A 20763-nucleotide genomic window follows, 5' to 3' on the forward strand; every position below is an offset into this window, starting at 1 on the left:
CATTAAAGTAAGGATACATACAACAAATTTTTGTATAAGATAACTATAATTGATGATAAACAAAGCTTTTAATAAATATCTAAATTAATCTGAATTTATAACACTACCACATGCAAAAATCACTATTTAAAAAGGGATCACCAGTCAAGCTAAAACTTTTCTGTGAGAAGATATAAATGAATTCCCTATACAAGAAAGTGTCTAGGGTTCCTAAGAGAGCAAGCAGGTTTATTATAACAAATTATTTTCACATGGAACGAAGAACCCACTATTTCAGAAAAAAAAATCTATTCGGTTGTAAAATAAGAAAATATAAAAATGAAGAATAAAATTTAAATCTGGAAACTTCTTTTTACACTTAAGTACTGATCAACTTTCCCTATGATTTTATGACATACTGCCTAGAGAAAAGTTAGTAGTTATTATATCAATTGGTACTTAATGGACTTGGCTATAGCTGATCATGTCACTGAAATACATTTGGAAATATAACAATTTGTAAATTTAGTCTGATGACTAGCTGTTGAAAAATCAGTAACACTTATGTGAATCACTGGCATCCAACCAGGGTGTGCCCTGGGAAAATGGTATTAAGAAAGCAAGGCTTGTTTGAGATTCTTTCAAAATACCCCTTTTTCACTTCTGTCAATTTCCTTGGCCCTACTGGCCAGAGTTTTCTTTTTTCTTTTTTTTAAGATTTTTATTTATTCATGAGAGACAGAGAGAGAGAGAGAGAGAGAGAGAGAGAGGCAGAGACACAGGCAGAGGGAGAAGCAGGCTCCATGCAGGAAGCCTGATGCGGGACTGGATCCAGGGTCTCCACGATCACACCCTGGGCTGAAGGTGGCGCTAAACCGCTGAGCCACCGGGGCTGCCCCAGACTTTTCCAAGAGACCCAGTACTCTTAAGCTCCTTTCTCCTCTACACCCACTGTCTTGTCTTATCTGCATTTTGGTCCCATATTCTCCAACAAATCTCATTTGTAGATCCAATTCTTCATTCTTTTCTCCTATCACACACTATCAGCTGTGTATTTTCATTCTCATGTAGCATGTGGATGCCACTTTGAAAAACAATGTTAATAATGGATCACTGTACAACTCCTTTCTGGAAATATCTGTACTTTGCCCTTGAGGGAGATACACCTCCCCTAAGGTATATAAAAGCAAATTTATAACTTAAAACATGATTTGAACGACACATATTTAAGGCATGCTTCAATCAATGTATGACATCTGGCTACTTCTCTTGCTATGCATTTATTTTTTAAAAATACCCCATGATTTCTGCACATTTCCACAACTTCCCTTCCCTGCATTCCCTGATTTTTGCACATTTTCTTCAGTTCTATATATTTTTTAGCATGTATGGTGATTTTACTCTCATATTCAGATGATACCAGAAATGCTCCATATTCAAAATTTAACATCTCCTCTCTGTTCAAACTTTGCATTATTATAAATAAAATTATTCTCATAATATTTAAAGTTCATAAACTTGAAGACTTGGTTGTGTCTCTTCCTTTGGTCTTCACATTTATCTGATTTTTAAAATATTTCCAATAATTTCTTCACAATCACTTTAAGGTGCCTCTTTTGTTCCATTTTCCAAGATTAGACTATTATGCACCTGTCCCTCTACCCCAGCCAGGTTTTTCTTATATTGAAAACATGTCAAAAAAAAAAAAAAGAAAAGAAAAAAGAAAACATGTCAAGAGTTCATGATTTAACTCTGCAGTCGCCAGAACAAAAGTTGAATTCACCCAATAAGAAGAGTATATTATAAAATGAGTAATAAATTTAACATTTCATTATTTATAAAGCACACACTTAAACTGGCTTACTACATGAAGGCACTATTATAACCCCTTTAGATTTATTACCACATTTTATCCTCATAACAATCCTATGAAGCTGATATTATGAGCCCCATTTTACAGATTAAGAAATGAGGCATGCAGAGGTGAAGTAAGACTATGGTCATTGACAGCAGAGAAGTGAAGGATCCAGGATTCTGAAACAGGCTATAACCTTGTAATCACTATACCATGTGGCCACATCCAGTGTTTACTATATGTAGTCCTCTGCTAGCTGCCAATGATTCAATAACCCATTACCCATTGCAAATTCGGCAAATTTGAAAAGCATTATTTCACAGATAACTTATACTTACAAGGAATTTCCCTGTATCCAATCTCCAAAGCATGAAAATAATTCATAAATTCTCTAACTGGAATTTTGAAAGCTTCGAAGAGACCCATGTCTTCAAAAAGTCTGTATGATACCTATAAAGAGAAAGACAAAGCTTTATAAAACATCCCTGTGTGTATTAGACACAAAAAAGAAAAAAAATTAAAACAAAAAATTCCTGGCCAGCAAGGACACACTTATTGGGAACAAGAAGTCAAGTGAGTATTGAAGAACTCTATGTGTCTAGACCCTATAGCCCCTGACCATAAGGGGTATTTAATCTGTTTTTAAAGATGGGGACATACAACCAAGAAAACAACCAACCTAAACAACAGTATACATTAGAGAAACATGTCAAGGCACTTAACTGTGTGTGATATCAATTACTAGAGAATCCTACTTATTAAAGCATTCATTGTATAGTGCATACTGTAAGCACTAACAAATGAGAGAAGCTTTAATTTGGATTAATTGTTTTTTAAATCTTTCCAGAAGATAAGGGATTTGGAGCTGTAACTTAGTGAAGGATAAGGGGAAAGAATGAGAGAGAGAAAAACGGTTACTTGGACTAAATACATAGAAAAAACTGATTTATTCTTATGCAGTATGAATAACAACATCTAAATTATTTCTTCCTTCCCTGTTTTCTCTTTCTCTTCCAAATATTTATTCTCCTTCCAATTGCATTCACAGCTCTACCGACCCAAATCCAGTGAATATCTACGTACGTAGCTGGTATATTTGACATGCAAATGATGGAGAAAAAAGTGATAAAGGCACCGAAGAAGGTAATGGGAAGGGGAATGGTTATTCACATGGCAGAACCGAGTGCAGCACCATTTCAAGTGGCCTTACTGCAAGTCACAAAGGCACAGTGTTGGTTAGAACTCAGGAGACTTTAAGAAAGAACTACTCGTCATTTTTTTTTAAAAGATTTTATTTATTTATTCATGAGAGACAGAGAGAGAGAAAGAGAGAAAGAGAGAGAGAGAGAGAGAGAGAGACTGAGACATAGGCAGAGGGAGAAGCAGGCTCCATGCAGGGAGCCCAACACGGGACTAGATCCCGGGTTCCCAGGATCAGGCCCTGGGCTGAAGGTGGCGCTAAACTGCTGAGGCACCTGGGCTGCCCTTGTCATTTTTGTTATCTGCATCTCTTCTTAAAGTTGTCTTGAAATATTTCTTCTCAATCTGTTGTATGCTGTTTCTTAGCTAAATTTCTATGTTTTGTTACTGACTTTAAATCTATTTAAATTCAATAATACTCCTTTAATTATGTACTCCGTGTTTATCATATATATCTATATATAAAACTATATGTCTATATGTTTGTCTACATATTATGCCTCTCTATATATAAAACTATAATGGAATTTCAATCTAAAATGAAACTGGAGGAGATGAAACAAAAAAATCTCATGCACGTGCCCTCAGAAAAACAAAATTCAAGGTCCGAGAGACTGATTTCCTATAAATGACCAATTTTTAGAAAAGCAGTAACATTGGAATTTTCTTAAATGGTATGGAGTTGATCAGGAGTTGCTTCGTATCAACCTAAGGAAGTTGTACTTATAGTTTCCAGAGGCATGAACAAGGAATAATCCAGGTTGGTCTGGTCTGGCAAAATAAGCTGACTCGAGCTTTGCTTGTATGACTACACTGGTTTTGTCTACTCAAGCAATTTCAAACCTGGTCTCCATTTGTTTTTGATTTTAATGGACTCTAACTGAACTACCCCTCTATACAATCCCTGCCTATAATACACCAAACCCTCAGGAGACTCACTGTAGTGAGCGCAACTACAGTTTGCACAGCCTATATTGTACTTCCTCTGCTATTCCTGAATATACTCATCCTTCTGACAATTTTGAGCTTGCCTCAGTTTACCTATTTAGGCTGAATAACCAAAAAATTATTCATTCAGTATACATTTATTGAGTGCCCACCACATGCCAGATACTCTTCTGCATATGAGGCATATATGCAGATGAACAAAAACAAAGATCTCTTCCTTCAGGGAGCTCATTGTCTATTTAGCAGGGGAGGGCAGTAAACAACAGATATAATAAGTAAAGTATACACTATGATAGAAAGTAGTAAGTAGGGGCAGCCCAGGTGGCTCAGCAGTTTAGTGCCGCCTTCGGCCGAGGACCTGATCTTGTAGACCCAGGATTGAGTCCCACATCAGGCTCCCTGCATGGAACCTGCTTCTACCTCTGTCTGTGTCTCTGCCCCTCTCTCTCTCTCTCTCTCCACAGTCTCTTATGAGTAAATAAATAAAATCTTAAAAAAAAAAGAAAGTAGTAAGTAATATAGAAAAAGAAAAAGGAGAACAAGCATGGAGGACTGGATAGGGAAGCTACAGAATTTGCTTTTTTAGGTATGGTGGTTAGAGTAGGCATATCCAGGTGACATTTGGGCAAAGAAGTGAAGGAGACATAGACTGAGGTACATGGATATCTAAGAACAAAGTTTTCTATACAGGAAAAAAGGCCTGTGCAAAGGCCCTGTACTCAAGAAACAGCAAATAAGCCAGCATGGCTTTCAGAATGAATGAGGACAGGAGGAGAATTTAAGTTAGCAATGGCAAAGTGGAATGTGGCACCGTGTAATCTTGGGGTTTGATAGCCAGACTGATCATTTTAATATTTTTTCTCTGAGGTAGAGAGCCACTGACTGGAGGTAGTGACTGGAGCAGGAAGTGACTTTATTTGACTTATTTTTTTCTTTTTTTAAGGTTTTATTTACTTGAAAGAGAGAGAAGGAGTCTGAGCAGGGGAGGGACAGAGTAAGAGGGAGAAGTAGACCCCCTACTGAGCATGGAGCGGATGCAGCACTCCATTCCAGAACCCTAGGATCATGACCTGAGCCACCCAGGCACCCCGTTTGACTTATATTTTAAAAGGATTACTGTAGTTAAGTTGGGAACAGATTCTATATTATGTACATTAACTTCTCAATGCTTTTCTTCACTCTGAATGGCAAGTACATTTAAATTTTGTCCTTTTTGTGCATAACATATAATGCCTATCTCCTCCCTTTAAAAATGCAACAGGGGCACCTGAGTGATTCGGTTGGTTAAGCATCAGACTCTTGATTTTTTCAGGTCATAATCTAAGGGTTGTGAGGTTGAGCCCAGCATTGGGCTTGTACTGGGCATGGAGTTTGCTTGAGATTCTTTCCTTTTCTCTTCTTCTCTCCCTCGCCCCACAACGCCCCCCCCCCCCCAAAGGCAACAGAAAGTGAAGTTTATGATTTCTGTAATATTTCAAGCTAGGTTTTCTTTTGTTGTTGTTGTTGTTGTTGTTGTTATCTCCTATTTACTACTGCTTTGGTCTATATTTGAGTTTTTGTTTATAAATACCTAATGGATTTAACTATGCATGTTACTTCAGTGACTTGTCCAAGATCACACATCTGACAACATTATCAGAACCAGAATTCAAGCCAAGCCTTTTGGCTTCAGATTTTGTACTCTAAACTGCTGCAAATTGTACCACTAGTATTTGAAAAGCAATGTTGTTAGGATTGTAAATAACTAAGGTTTTCTTCTACTATTACCTTAAACACTTAAAAGAGTAAGACAACAGGATATTTTAGAGTATGATTTTAAAATAAGAGAATTTTCACCAACATGCTGTTAAAGAATCAACCACCAATAACTTAAACTCACAAAGATACCATTAATCTGGTAAATATTGGTAATTGGAAAAAGTAAGTACTATTTCCAAACTTGAACCATGTCCTTTTTTTTTTTGAACCATGTCCTTTAAAATTTGTTAAAATAAACATGATAATCATCAAGAAGGCAGTCAGTATACTGAGACTGAAAAGTCATTTCCATTGCACATATGTCTCTTTAAAAATCTTTTGAAGTAGGACTTTTTCTGTGTAGTTTCAGCCAAAAGGTGATTTCTCGGAATGTTCAAGTTAATTCATTTCAGCTGTCCCACAGTCTTACTAAAGGTGAAACAAGTATGCCTTTCACACAGTGAAAATGTCATGATTTTGTGCTTATAAACTTAAATCAAAGAGAAAACCCATAAAGTTCTACTCAGTAAGACAAAACTGCATTTTCTCGAAGTTCAATGTTTTGTAAATTGGAAAGATAAACAGTGACATACTAAGGCTCATGTAGCTATGTATTTCTTTCTGGAAGGTGACTGGAAGAAAAACACATTAGTGAATTTTATTGCAATCTAATTGTTCATTATATCTCATCTTTCTGCTCTGTACTCCTATCCAGGACTCTTAAAAATATTTTGTGGCAAAGCTGGTCAAGTGTCACCCCCAGCTCCCAGAACTTCAAGGGGAGCTAGGTATAGAGGGACCTGTATTAGTATAGCAAATATAGTATTTGCTATTTTGTCACTAGTGCTAAAAAGCTGACTGTTAGAATAACCGCTTTTCTACTGGCTCCAGCTCTCTGTTCAGAGTGTTGAAGACAGAATAAGTCATGGGTTTTATGGGGGTGCTGAGAAACTGCTGAAGGTAAATGAAGACTACAAGTATGGTTTTCTGATATGGCTACATCTGGATTCAAATCATATGTCTAAAATCTACCCTATGACTTCAGATAAATGGTATAGGCTCTTTTAAGCTATAGTTTCTTCTTCTGAAGAACAGAGATTAGACACATTATTTGCATCAAAGTTACTGAGGAGATTAAGTCACAGAGTTTGTGGAGGGGAGGTCTGTGATCTACGGATTAAATACAGAACATGTGAAATTTTTCTCTTTATAGGAACCACACTCTGCAGTGAATAAAAAAGAATAAAAAAGAAGTCTTCCTGGCCCACTGCCACCTCTTCTTCCAGGGCACCATTACAGAAATATTTTCATGTAAAATCACTCCCTCAGAGACATAGTCTACAAGGAGTTTCAGAAAGTGGGATATAAAACCTCCCAGGAGGAGCCCTGAGGTGTGAGACTAAGGTGGACTGGATAAAAATAGTTGTCATTATACCTGTCTTCAAGGCCCCTGGGTGGCACAGTTGGTTAAGTGTCCAACTCTTGGTTTGGGCTCAGGTCCTAATCTCAGGGCTGGGAGATCAAACTCTGAGTCTGGCTCTGTGCACAGCACAGTCCACTTGAGTTTCTCTCTCCCTCTGTCTCTCCCCTTCCTTGCTTACTTGCACTCTCTAAAAAAAAAATAAATCTTGAAAAAACCATTTTAGGGGCACCTGGGTGGTTCAGTGGTTAAGCGTCTGCCTTTGGCTCAGGTTGTGATCCCAGGTTCCTGGGATCAAGTTCCACATTAAGCTTCCTTACAGAGAGCCTGCTTCTCCCTCTGCCTATGTCTCTGCCTCTCTCTGTGTGTCTCTCATGAATAAATAAACAAAATCTTAAAAAATATATTTTAAAAGATGTTGCTTAGAACTGAGGAGAAGTTAAAGGAGGAAAGATGGGACCATTGACTCCTAGTAAAAGTGCAAGGGCTATCATTCCAGTCCTCAAGGTGTTTGTGGTCGGAAGAAAATCTAGCAGAGGCAACTATATGCTACATAGACTGTCATCATTTTGAATTTCATTGTCCATCAATCATCTTAGCACATTTCTTTTGTATGTAGCAAGTTGAATTGTCATGACTTTGACCCATATCTAATTTCCCTACTAGTCCCTATAAGGCAGGAACATAACTTTTCTTCTGGAACACTAGACTAGTACTTTGTGTTTGTAGAACTGAAAAACAAAGGAAAAGTCCCTTTTATCCTTTACCTTCAAACCTTCATGCATCAGGAATCCTCACCCTGAAGCCCCACACTCCGAGTTGTTGAGATGTCTGAAGAAAGCCTATCTCTACTGATGCACCGAGTAGAAATAAGTACAATACGTGATTTCTCTTCTGGTGTTCTCCAGGGAGGTGTTCATTGCTCCAATTAATCTGGGTCTTGAATTCTCACCTAAGTCTTATGTAAGTTTGGTGGTCTTTAGTATCTCTGCAGTGATATTTATTCCATCTATGAAAACACCCCTGAAACATTTTTAAATAAGCTGACAAGTATTATTACATAATCCTCCTTAATTGAGTATGTATTCTGATAGGTGTTTGATAATAGACCAAATTCAGTGTTTTATTTATTAAGAACAAACATGTTCAACTTCTTAATTTCTGTGTTTTCTTTCTCCCTCAGGGAAACATTTTTTTTTTTTTTTTTAATGTGGGAAGCCTTGAAAGTAAGTCTGGTTTAAGGAAAAAATACAAAAAGTCTTGTTAAGTAGCAACAGATCATATTCTATACTTCTTGTGATACTTAAAGGTGTTTTCTATATTAAAACACAGATATGTTTCTACAGCAATGGAAGGAAATGTGTTTCTGCACGATACCTTACTCTTGATAAGACCTAAGCACTGTAATATTCAGAAGTTTTAAGGGCTCAGTTGGTTAAGTGTTTGGCTCTTTTGGCTCAGGTCATGATCTCAGTGTCATGAGATCAAGCCCCACATTGGGCTCTGAATTGGGTGTGGAACCTTCTTAAGATTGTTTCTTCCTCATCTACTGCCCCTCCCTCCCTAAAAAAAAAAAGAGGTTTAAAAAACAGAAAAAAAATTTACACAATAAATTACTATTTATAATTAGGCAACTTTCTTCTTTTGAGACTGTACCTACTTTTCTTTTGCTGAATTCTATAAATTTCAGATGTATTTCTCCATCTTGCTTGTGTATCCTTGCTCTCTTCCACTTTGCCTTAAAAACTACATATTTTAATTGCATAATAACGGTATTCCACTCACTTGAAGTTCCAATTCCTTTTGTTAATCCACCACTAAGGAATCTACAGAATGTTGGGTACTAAAATTTCCTTTCTCCATCCAATATCCACCACCAGTGTCAAGCATGAACAGAGCTTTAACTGACCAAGGAATTTTTTTCTACATTTAACGTCATATGTATGAATGCATTTCTTACCTGACTTAGAATACGGCCACATTTTCTTCCTATTTTTTCCACCAAATCAAAAATTGGAAAATTCCAAGTATTTAACTGCTCCATAATTGAGTCCAAGTTATCCATGACAAGAGGTTCAGGAGCAAGAATTGGCTTGTCCTAGAAATGAAGATGAAAATATTTTAAGAACATACAGTTTTTCTACAAAGCAATTTGTGCTTTGGTAAGCCCAATTCAACAGCTGAGTTTACAAAAACAAATGACTTAAAACCTCAGGGTAAATGAGAGATTTAAAAAAAAAATCAAGACGAACAAGACATTGATCCCAAAGTAAGGCGAAAATGTCCTAATGGTGCTTCATATGATGAATTTAACTTATTAAGTGCCTGCCTATTGTTGGTTCATATATGCTACAGAAAAAAAATACATGTTTCTTTCATAGGTTAATATAACTGCTTTTCGCGTACTGTGGGGTTCTTAAAGGTTCAAGAACTTAAGGATATTCTGAAATCGTATGTAAATTTATCTCTTTATATGTTTATGTAAAGTTTTCTGGGAGAGCTCCTGGCTTATACTGGACTCTCAAAAGAAACCCATGAGTGGGGAGGAGTTAATCACTCCCTACTCAGCCAAATTTATATTATTGTCTCAAAATCAGCATTAATCCTGTGGGATGATAATTGCCACATTTTTCATAGATTTTAATTTTGAAACTCATGTGATATATGGCTTCCAAAGAAACATGTGCCATATTAACATAAAGACATTTTATAATTGGTTCCAAAGAGGACATTCTTAAGAATACATTTACCAAAAAATAAATTAAATAAAATAAATAAAGATAATGAGGATTAGAAACCTACCAATTACTTTATCTGGTAATCTCTTTGAAAGTATAAGTGGTAAATCAGATAAGATAAAAATGATAATAGCAGCAATTGATAATTACACGACAGCCAACTATTTTCTATTTGCTACCTCCCTGAAATTAACCTGATTCAAATATACACTTTTATTCTCTTTAAATGGATCTCTATAAACACACAAAGTAAGCTCTCATTAAAGGATATTTTAATGGATACTAAGTGTCAGTATAAACCTAGTTTAATATAATAAGAAAATAAATATTGGCACATTTTCTAAATGAACGAGGTGGTAGGGAAAAAAACCCAGCAGAAGCCCTAAGACAACTAACATATTTCACTTTTATTGATTAATATTTATAAAATATTGCTTCACTGGATGAAATATTCTTTTCCTATGCATACTTACACTTTTAGATTCTAGGATTAAGAAATATCTGTAATCACTTGTGGTGATGAATACTTGTGCTTTTAATCATTAAATAAGAGAATTGTGAAGAGATCAATAAAATCTGGATAAGGAAAAATTATACTGGTACATATGGGTATGGGTATAAGGCATGTGTGACCCAAAAGAGATACATCTGTAAATCTAATGATTCAGGGATCGATTTTTTTTAAGTCAAGTTAAGAATTTCTGAAGTAAATAAATGAGGAAAGTGATATGGCGCTACCAGGAATATCATGGTCTCAGGCGTGTATGTTCCACAAGTGGAAGCTTTCCGTAGAGGCTCTCTCAGGCACTCTGTCTCATCTTCATTCTGTACAATATCACTGCTATCACTGTTGTTATTGGTTTCATAATCAGAGGTAACTTGAGTAGTGTCATCTGCAATTGAAAGAGAACAGCTTATTATGAAACTTGCAAATGGAAGAGATGGGAGTCCCATTAGAGTGAATATTCCTAAAATGCATATGCCAAATACTGTGCTTAGGGACATACTGCTTTCATGAGCTTATACACCAAGAATGTAAGATTGTAAAGTGGGAAAAAGTAGACATTTTTTTTAATCCAATGAAGTGGACATAATTATGTTGATCAGTGATTCATATGACATTGAATAATTCCTCAGTCATAATGTTTAGTTCTGTAGTAATTATACTTTTTAAAAATCCTGTAACTTTATGTTTCTTTTTCCTTTATGCATCCCACAACACACGAAACCACCGAGTAGCTAATTAAAACACTAAATCTAGAATGGGCACATGGGTAGGAGAAGTGGAGTTGACACCCATGCACAAAGTGGTCTATAGGACATGGCACAATAGCACGTGCTTAAGAGCCTGGGAGATCTTATGTATCCAATCTTGATCCCTAGGAATCTGTGGTTTTCTTCCTTATCTGTCTCTTCCACCATCTCCCATTTCACTCAGCACTAAACTATGCTAACTAGATGCCCAATCGAGTACTATCAAGTGTCTGTCCAACGTGCCTCTAGGGGCAAAGACCTTAAAAGAAGCTTCTTATCATTGAATAAGTGCCTGAATGGTTTACTGAATGAGTACCATGTTCTGGATACTACGAAAAGTGTTTCATTTGTGCTAGTCCATATAAACCTGCACAAGTAATGCACATCACTGCATTACTGATATCCTCACTTGCAGAAAGGAAACTGAGGCACAGGAAGGATAAGCAAATTGTTGAAGGTACACACCAGATAAATTTTACCACATGAATTTGAACTCATGAAATCTTACCTAGTTCCTATATTCTTTACTTTTGATAAAGTCTAGGTTTTTGTTGTTGTTATTTATTTTTTATTTATTTTTATTTTTATTTTTTTGCTTTTATGGTTATTGCTAAATTCCTAAGCAATCTTTGCCTTCCCCTAAGTCACAAACATATCTTCTTCTGTTTTCTTCCAGAAGCCTTTACTGTTTTAGCTTCTACATTTAGGTCTATGCTCTATCTCAGAATAATGTTTCATATGGTGTAAAGTATGGGGTGAAATTCATTTTTTCCAACCCTACTGGAATGCTCTAGTATCTTTGTTGAAAATTCAATGTAGGGCAGCCCGGGTGGCTCAGCGGTTTAGTACCTCCTTCAGCCCAGGGCTTGATCCTGGAGACCCAGAATCGAATCCCATGTCAGGCTCCTTGCATGGAGCCTGCTTCTCCCTTTGCCTGTGTCTCCACCTCTGTTTCTTTCTCTGGGTCTCTCATGAATAAATAAATAAAATCTTAAAAAAAAAATGAAAGAAAATTCAGTGCAGATGTGGGTCTAATTTGGGCTTTCCATTCTATTCCATTTGATCTGTCTGCTGATCCTCAAACCTACACCACACTATCTTGATTATTATAGCTTGAGTCTTGAAGTCAGGTAACGTATTGCCCCAACTGTGTTCTCCTTTCTCAGTTGCTTTGGATATTCTTTTTTTTTTTTTTTGCTTTAGATATTCTCAGACTGTTGTATGTACTCATACATTTGCTGTCTAATTTTCTTACATTGCTAGTGAATGAATGGCTTTTGTTATGTAGCCTATTGTAACCATGTGTATCTTGTAGGACTTTTCCAAAGATCCCTCTTTCTTCAATCTTTCTCATGCAACTTGTTCTATGTAAGAATGAGACACAGTATGAAAATGTAATTGACAAGTTTCAATCCCAGAATTTGTGGAAAAAAATGAAGAACATTCAAAGGCCACGGCTCTATGTGAGATCACAAAGGTGATAAGGAAATACTTCCCATATTCTATCAAACCCAGTAGAGTCAAAGAAGATCAGGGACATGAAGAAGGGAATATTATGAGTCTTCAGAGCGCTATAGTATCAGAAGTGTCCTTTTGATTTATCCTTGTGTATATCTCTTGACCTTTGTACATTGCCACAGTAACCATTCTCATAGGCAAATAATCAATATTAAGTATATATTAATAAATGCTGAAGTAGATAATTAGGAATCATTCTTACAAAGCTTTATCACCTTAAAGTTGATAGCTCAGAGAAACTAGGCTTTTTCTACCTTGTGAACTTTCAGCACTAACAAAATCAAGTCCTTACAGTTGCATCAACAAAAGTAAAATACTATTATAATAATGGCAGCAAACGTGAGGTATTTACAGTGACCCAGATACTATCAGGGTTTTATGTGATTTTTTAAAAATTGAAGTATAGCTGACATACAATATTATATTAGTTTCAGGCATACAACATAGTGATTCAACATACATAGTTATGTATATTATGCAATACTTACAAGTGTAGTTAACATACAAAGTCATTACAATATTCTTGACTACATTCCCTATGCTCTACCTTCATCCCCATGACTTACTTATTTTATAACTGAAAGTCTGTACCTCTTAATTCCCTTCACTTATTTCATCCATTCCCTTCCTCTCCTCCCTTCTACAAATGCATTTTTCACAAATTTGTTTGTTTGTTTGTTTTCCTCTCCACATATCGATGAACACATAGGATATTAGTATTCCTCTGTCTGACTTATTTCACTTAGCATAATACCCTCTAGGTCTATCCATGTTATCACAACTGGCAAGATTTCATTCTTTTTATGGCTGAGTAGTATTCTATCATATATTAGGGGTCTTCCATATCTTGTCTAAAGTAAATCATGCTGCAGTAAACATAGGAGTGAATATCTTTCCAAATTCGTGTTTTTGATACATGTTAAGTAACTCTTACAACAATCCTGTTTGGTAGGTACTATCATTAACCCCATTTACAGATGCAGGAACTGAGGCACAGAGATTACAAATTAATAGGTAGCCAAGTAAGGATAAAACCAGGCTCCAATGCCTGTGTTCTTAACGTCTCCATAATAGTGCCTCAAGAAAAAGCATTTTTATATGCTTACAGTGATCTAAGCAGGGTCACTTCTCAGTCTGCAATGAATATCTCCAGAGAGTATCCTAAAATGGATGGCCCTTCAGTGTCCAAGATAAAATGACATTTCTATATAGTTTTATACATTAGATAAAATGTATATAAAACATATACATTTTTAAAATGAGGTATTTAAAACTATTTTGGACAGTTTTGCATAAAAACTGTACCCATGATTAACTGTTAGGTAGTAGGATTAGGGATGATTTTGCTTTTCTTCACTGTCTTTTTAAAATTGTCATCTAAAAAATCAGAAACACGTTACCTTTCTGATCAGAGGGGGGGAAAAAGGTAAAGTGATTTCCGTTTTGAGGAACAGAATCCAAACAAAGAATTACCTGTTCTGCTTGGTGTCCGACTGGCTGAACTGCTTCCCTCCAGGGGCCCATCGGCAGGATTCCCTTGGGGACATGGTCTGCCACAGCTGAGAAATATTGGAACAGCTGTAAGTATATTCTCTCTTTTCAAAAAATCACAGGCATACACCATCTATATACACATGAAGATAGATAATAATCAAACATTTCTACCTTCCGCTTATTTGCAAAATTCATTTTGCTTTATTCATGGATGCTGATATACTGTTTTCTTTTTAGTGAGAGCATGATCAACATAAAGGGTCAGAAGCTTCTCTCTCAACTCTCATCTTCTTCCACAGTCCAGACCACATTTGAAATTACTGGCAAAATTTTGTTACATTATTTAGAGAATCATGGGATTATCTGCTACCTGCTTACAGAAGTGATTTTGAAAGTGCTGATGCATACTTAGTCAGAAATATCTTCCCCAGGGACACCTGGGTGGCTCAGTGGTTGAGTGTCTGCCTTCCACTCAGGTCATGATCCTGGGTCTGGGAATCCAGTCCCGATTCAGGCTCCCCAGAGGGAGCCTTCTTCTCTCTCTATGTCCCTGCCTCTCTCTGTGTGTCTCTTATGAATAAATAAATAAAATCTTAAAAAAAAAATCTTTCCCAATGCATTCCCTTTGTACTTGCCTAAAAACTTCATTATTAGATTTATTTCTATGGGTGAAGACATTTTTTTTTTCCCAAAGAGCCCATTAGGATTGCATATGTGAAAAGAGAATGGCAATATATTATTTTTTTGCCACAAAATAAAAATTAATTCCTTTTTTTAAGGCTGATCAGTCGCCTGCTAACACCCAAAGGAAATGAACAAAAGTAGAGGCACGTTTTGATGGAGAGTGAATAGAAAATTGCACAGAATGAGAAAAACAGGCCAAGAGGTGATACTCTGAGTAATCTAGAAAAATGAAGGTACTGGAGAGTCCTGGCTGGCTCTTTAACAGAGGGCATTGGAGGATGTAGGATACTTTTGTTTTCTCAACAGTTTTGAATGCTTTATAAATTAAAAAGCAACCCCACAAATGGCCTGGCAAGTTTCTTCTCTCACTTATCTTGTTCAGAAACTCCAGGGTTAGATTTTAATTCTGCCTTTTGCTTCTGGTTTCTTTTCTTCTGCCTAATATTACAAACGGTCTCAGAGGGTTTTTGTTTGTTATTTAACCACAGACTACTCACTCTAAAAGGAGAAGAAATGAGATGGTTTATAATTTAATATATAAAAGTCTCATCACTTTCTTTTTTCCTGAATTGTGGCTTATATATATGTTGTAACGATAAGCATTTTCCAGTTATAGAATATTTTCATCCTAAGTAAATTTATTCTCAAGGCTTAAACGTAAGTGGAGAAACATCACATGCAAAATAGTTCTGAGATCCCATCACTTTGATTTAGGGAATCAAAAGAAAATGACAGGACCAAAGGAAAAAGAAAGCAGATGTAAATGATGGGCTTACATTCTTGGGTGACACTTGGTAGATGGAGGGTTTATTAGTTTTAAGAATTTTCATTGCAAGATAATACTTAAAAGGAACACTTAAATTAGTAGTTCAAATATACTACCTCGTATGCCAAAAAAACAGCTTGTTGCATAGACATTACAGCAGCCAAAAGACTGGGATTCAACGCCAAACCCTTCGAGTTCAGCAGGGGAAACCACAATAATTAGTCGTGTGTTTCTGGAGCTCTCTGTGCCTACATGGGTGGCTGCCTTGAAGGCAATAATAGAACATGGTTTGAATTACAGATTTATAAAGCCCAAACAAATAAAAGACACACTACTGGATTTATAAACATTACTGAACAAGTAGGCAGTGAAATTCTCTTGTTTTTCTCCCAAAACCTCTTTTATAAAAAAATCCCATTACATTCTTCCTGCTAAGACTACAAAAAATAGACCGTGAGGAGAAAAGCTATGTGAGTGGTAGTTCTTTTTGGAACATCTCTGCTTTCTTTAGGCAACTTATTTCCCACAAGTTTGGAGCCCACAGTGGGAGAGTCTCCCTAGAAATGCTGGAAGCAAATGTCCTTGATGTCAATGACTCCACTGAGCTTCAATTTGGCTCAGGATGCATACCACAAAAACATGTTTCCTAAGGACATTCTACCACACGCGAGCTTCCATGGGCAATTACTGTCTGTGTTAACCTAAAGAAATTGGTTCTGTGGTCAGATAAATTCACAAAATGCCACCCGAGACAATAATCAAGAGGTTTTCTTTTTGCAGGACTTCTCAGAGCTTTTAGTAAAGTGATGTGTGTTGTGAATCACCGAGGAAACCTACGACAAGTGTTCATCGCAGATATGCTTTTTGTGTGTGATGAGGGGAAAGATGGGCTTAATATCCTAGAAATGATTTTGTTAAAAAAGCTTTCATAGAGAGGGAAAAAGAAGAACTTTGGGATGGTAAAATAACTTTTTACTCTGGCCCTGGACAAATAGACTAACAAAAGTGATTTTCCCTTTAGAAATATTTGTGAGGAGAAGAGAAGTAAAATTAAGATTAGAAAAAGAAATAGCATTCATTTAGTTTATGACGAAATGATCTAAAAATAAAATCTGTAAAGCTTAAACTGACTATAATGATCAAATTTAAGTCTGTGAACCAACAGGTGATATTAGACGACCAGTATATAACTCATTTACTCAAATGGTTATCTTTATTAACCTTAGAAAAGAAACAGCATTTTGCTCAAAGTACTCTCATGAATACATTTAGCTAAAAAACACTTAACTCTCCTAGTTAAAAGAATACTATCATGCTTTAAAATCAATTCTTCAAGAATTGATTGAAGCTATTATTAGAATTGATGAAGCTATTATTAAAATTGATGAAGCTATTATTAGAGAACAACAATATGGTAATCAGTAAGAGGAGGTATTTCCTTCTTCACGGTAATATTGGCAAAATAACTACTCTTGCCACGCGAGGCCTTTTTTCTTATCCACTGTAAAAAGACTCATGTCCAATTTCTATTTAAAAATGATAGAGCAGTACAAGCCAATTGCTTAATTGCATTCAGGCATCCATTTGAATCTAACCGTAATATGACATGTGTTATTTAAGCATTTTATTTTATTTATTTATTTAGTTTATTTTAAACTTTTTATTTTAAAGTAATCTCTGCCCCCAATGTGTGGATCGAACACTCAACCCCCAAAATCCAGAGTCACACGCTCTTCTGACTGAAGCAGCCAGGGACCCCTATTATACATTCGTAAACAGGGACTGCAAACTTAAAATACCCTTAAAATTGATATAAGATCCTTCCTGAATATCAAGTAAAAATTATTCCAATATAATATATTTAAATTACTTGATATGATTTTTTAATTATGTGCTTTATGCATTCTCCACTAGTAAGCAGAGGATATATACAACTACTTATTTTATATCATCTCCAAAGATTAGCTGTATGGACTCTAAGCTTTCTATTAACAGGAAACCATGAAAAAATAATTTCTATTCAACACAAATCACATTATCCTATACTTACTTTCCTGTCAGTTTCTTTGGCAAACCTACACAGAGCTATGTGGACTGGTAGTGAGTGTTCCAAAGAGGAATACTAATATTAGTTTTTGGACAAGTGAAACTCAGTTAACAATCTAAAATCCTTACCTGCTACATATAACAGGTGGAGGGAGGATCTGAGGCGATAGGTCAGGGGCACTCTGAGTATAAGTTAATGCCCTGTGAGAACCCAGGCTTTGTTTGGCAGTAGTGTTGGCAGATTCTGGAAACCGCACTGCAGAAATTTTGCTGACTGGGCTGCTGGCAGGAGTCCCTTGGGGAGGTGAGGAACAGGGCGATGAAAGAGGTGAAATTTTAGCTAGGGCACCTAGAAAGAAAAAGAGTTATTAAATCACTAAATCAGTTTTTGTTTTTGAAATTAAAAACTGTAACTCCTAAACCTCACCTTGGACCCCCTATCGCTCCATCAGGACCATGTGAGCACTCAGGCCATGGAGCTGGCCCTCTCTGCCACCATCTGGAGACAAGGTATACAAGTGGGGTGTCTCCACGGCATGAAAGGCGAAGAATGAATCATCATAAAAAAAAAATCAGTGGCAATGTTGGCAAATGCTGTTAAAGCCTTGGTGTCCTGGAGTAACTTCAGGACAGAAGGATATTATTTTCTCCTCCCATTTTTGTTTCTTCTTGTCATTTTGACATAATGATAATAATTAAAGTTTCCTCATGTGTTTGCCTTCTCCTGGCTTGTGAAATTTTTAGCAGTAACAGGATCTGCTATTGTTTTAAACATTAACTTATCTGGAGCAGAGTTTGGCAGGTATCCGATGCTTAAAACGAATAAATAAAGAAGATAGATTTTTTTGAGAGGCAATTAACTTTATTAAACATCAACATTTTTGGTAAAACTACCTTATTTGTGTGAAAAAGGACTCTTATTAGAGTAATTTCTGAAGAAAACATTTAAAAATGTAGTACGATCCATTTCAGATTAAACAATAGGCCTAATGCCTAAATTTTAAAAGTGCTGGTATCTGTGCCAAATTGTGTTTACTCTTGATTGTGAAAATTTTACAGCAACCTGGCTAGGATTTCAAAGTGCTGATACTTGAGTACAAGGAAGAGATATTTTCAAGTTCTACCCTCCCAAACAGAGAAGGCAGCCCACACTTAAAACCAAAGAGAGAACTATCTTCTGATTGGCCATCTGCTTACTGTTTTTTCAGTACTTTGTGGCTGAACAACCTACTGCAAGGCAGATTAAATGAAATCATTAGTTGTTTTCTATTTCTTACTACTTGGGGGAAATGTATGACCATCAGCTCTCACATCACCGGATAATATGTGCGGGGAACTGGCAGCTGGCTTAGTTTGTTTCCAATGTCCATTCTCTCAGAAGTTTTATTTGTTACATCCAAAGATTTTCTGGTCCACTGAAAGGAATATTAAGCCTGCTGAAGGGCTTTTGTAATTTTTACATTTATTGCTGTCACATTATTATTATTATTTTTGGTTTGTTGTACCAGATGAGAAATCCTGCTCTTACTTTGATAGGTGTGGTGGCTGGCAGCCCCTCCTATTCCTTTTCTCATTATTTGTATTATTGACTCCTGATCAAAAGATCAATCCCTTGCCATCATAGGCTAATGAAACCACTCAGACTTAGAGAGGTAAAATAACTTTCCCAGGGTCATAGTGCTAAGAAGTAGGAGAATATGGAGCGAGCCCAGCTGTTTTCAGTGAAGTGTGGTGTTAGCCCATATATCTATCAGAGGCTGTCCAAGGGGGAAGAAAAATCCATGATCTGGTAGGCAGAATTTGCACTACACTTTCCAATGACACAACTAAAGGTTTTTTATTTTGATTTCTCTTTCTATTGAAAAGATTTAGCTATTTTTTCAAAAATATTGGCAAACCTGCACTGTACGTAATTTCCTAACCCAAAAAAACAAAACAAAACAAAATCCCACTAAATTCTTAACTCAGAGTTCCTCCAATGAATCTATCATCATGTGTAATGAGGTGGGTTACAGGTGACCTATGAAGTACTAACAATTATAATTTTTTGAATAAATATTTTATTTGGAAGCTTCAGAATAAAGTTAATCCTTAATATTATTTCTAATATTTTTTTAATTTTTTATTTATTTATGATAGTCAGAGAGAGAGAGAGAGAGAGAGAGAGAGGCAGAGACACAGGCAGAGGGAGAAGCAGGCTCCATGCACTGGGAGCCCAACGTGGGATTCAATCCCGGGTCTCCAGGATCGCGCCCTAGGCCAAAGGCAGGGGCTAAACCGCTGCGCCACCCAGGGATCCCTATTTCTAATATTTTATATTAGATTTCATCATAATTTTATAAAATGAAGAAAATAAAATTTCCACGAAGCTCTAAATCCTTTCTCATTTCTCCACTACTGTGTAGCATTATTGTATTCACACATATTATTTCACATTTATACACCATACCATCATATGCTCCGACATGAAAAGGACGGAAAGGACTAGTTTAATTTGGACTATTTGTTAGATTATGGCCAACTGAGTCTTTAGATAATCTTAGAAAAGCAGTGTAAGCATTAAGGAGCTAGTTGGGGGTGTGACGTATAAAAGTATCTGTACAGAGTAATGACCTGTTTGTTCAACAAATATTGCATGCCTTCTTCCAGAGACTAAGGATGCCATAGTGAGTAACAATGACAACAAATTCCCTGCTGTCATGGAGCTTCTACCCTTTTCGAGGAGTCAGAAACTTAAAAAGGAGGTGGAAGAGGGGGAAAAGGAAGAGAAAAGAAGGAGAAGGAAGGACAAAAAGAAAAGAAACTCAGGTAGTCATAAGTGATACAAAGAAAAATAATGCCAAGAATATAAAACAGAGAACAGAAATGCTCTACCAGTAAAATTTCAACAGAAATGTGGTGAAATAAGGAAGACATTTAGACAAGCATTTGGGGGGAGTATGTTCCAGAAAGAAAAACCTACCTGGGGGTTTCAGAAGGTCAGTCCGGAGGTCAATGTGGGTGCAGGTTAGCAAAGGGGAAAGAGAGGAGCAGGGAAGGTGGCCAGAAAAGCAGCTGGTCAAGGCTGGAGAGGGCTGATAGGCCAACACAAGATTTTAATTGTTGTTTATTTTGAAAGAAATAG

At 36.3% G+C, this 20763-nt stretch overlaps 1 protein-coding gene across 2 annotated transcripts in view; it reads right to left on the reverse strand.

The window, feature by feature from the left end:
• The window catches only part of PDE3A (phosphodiesterase 3A), a 312609-nt gene that overhangs the window by 20617 nt on the left and 271229 nt on the right, over positions 1 to 20763 (reverse strand). For both annotated transcript variants that reach the window (XM_035707354.2, XM_035707353.2), the window contains exons 6-10: positions 17769 to 17988; positions 14123 to 14208; positions 10616 to 10770; positions 9100 to 9237; positions 2173 to 2284 (exon numbers count right to left, since the gene is read on the reverse strand). In XM_035707354.2, coding sequence (XP_035563247.1) covers positions 2173 to 2284; positions 9100 to 9237; positions 10616 to 10770; positions 14123 to 14208; positions 17769 to 17988 — 711 coding nt within the window. The remainder of the gene's footprint in view (positions 1 to 2172; positions 2285 to 9099; positions 9238 to 10615; positions 10771 to 14122; positions 14209 to 17768; positions 17989 to 20763) is intronic.

The sequence above is a fragment of the Canis lupus genome, chromosome 27 (assembly GCF_003254725.2).
Source record: "Canis lupus dingo isolate Sandy chromosome 27, ASM325472v2, whole genome shotgun sequence".
NCBI classification, from domain to species: Eukaryota; Metazoa; Chordata; class Mammalia; order Carnivora; family Canidae; genus Canis; species Canis lupus.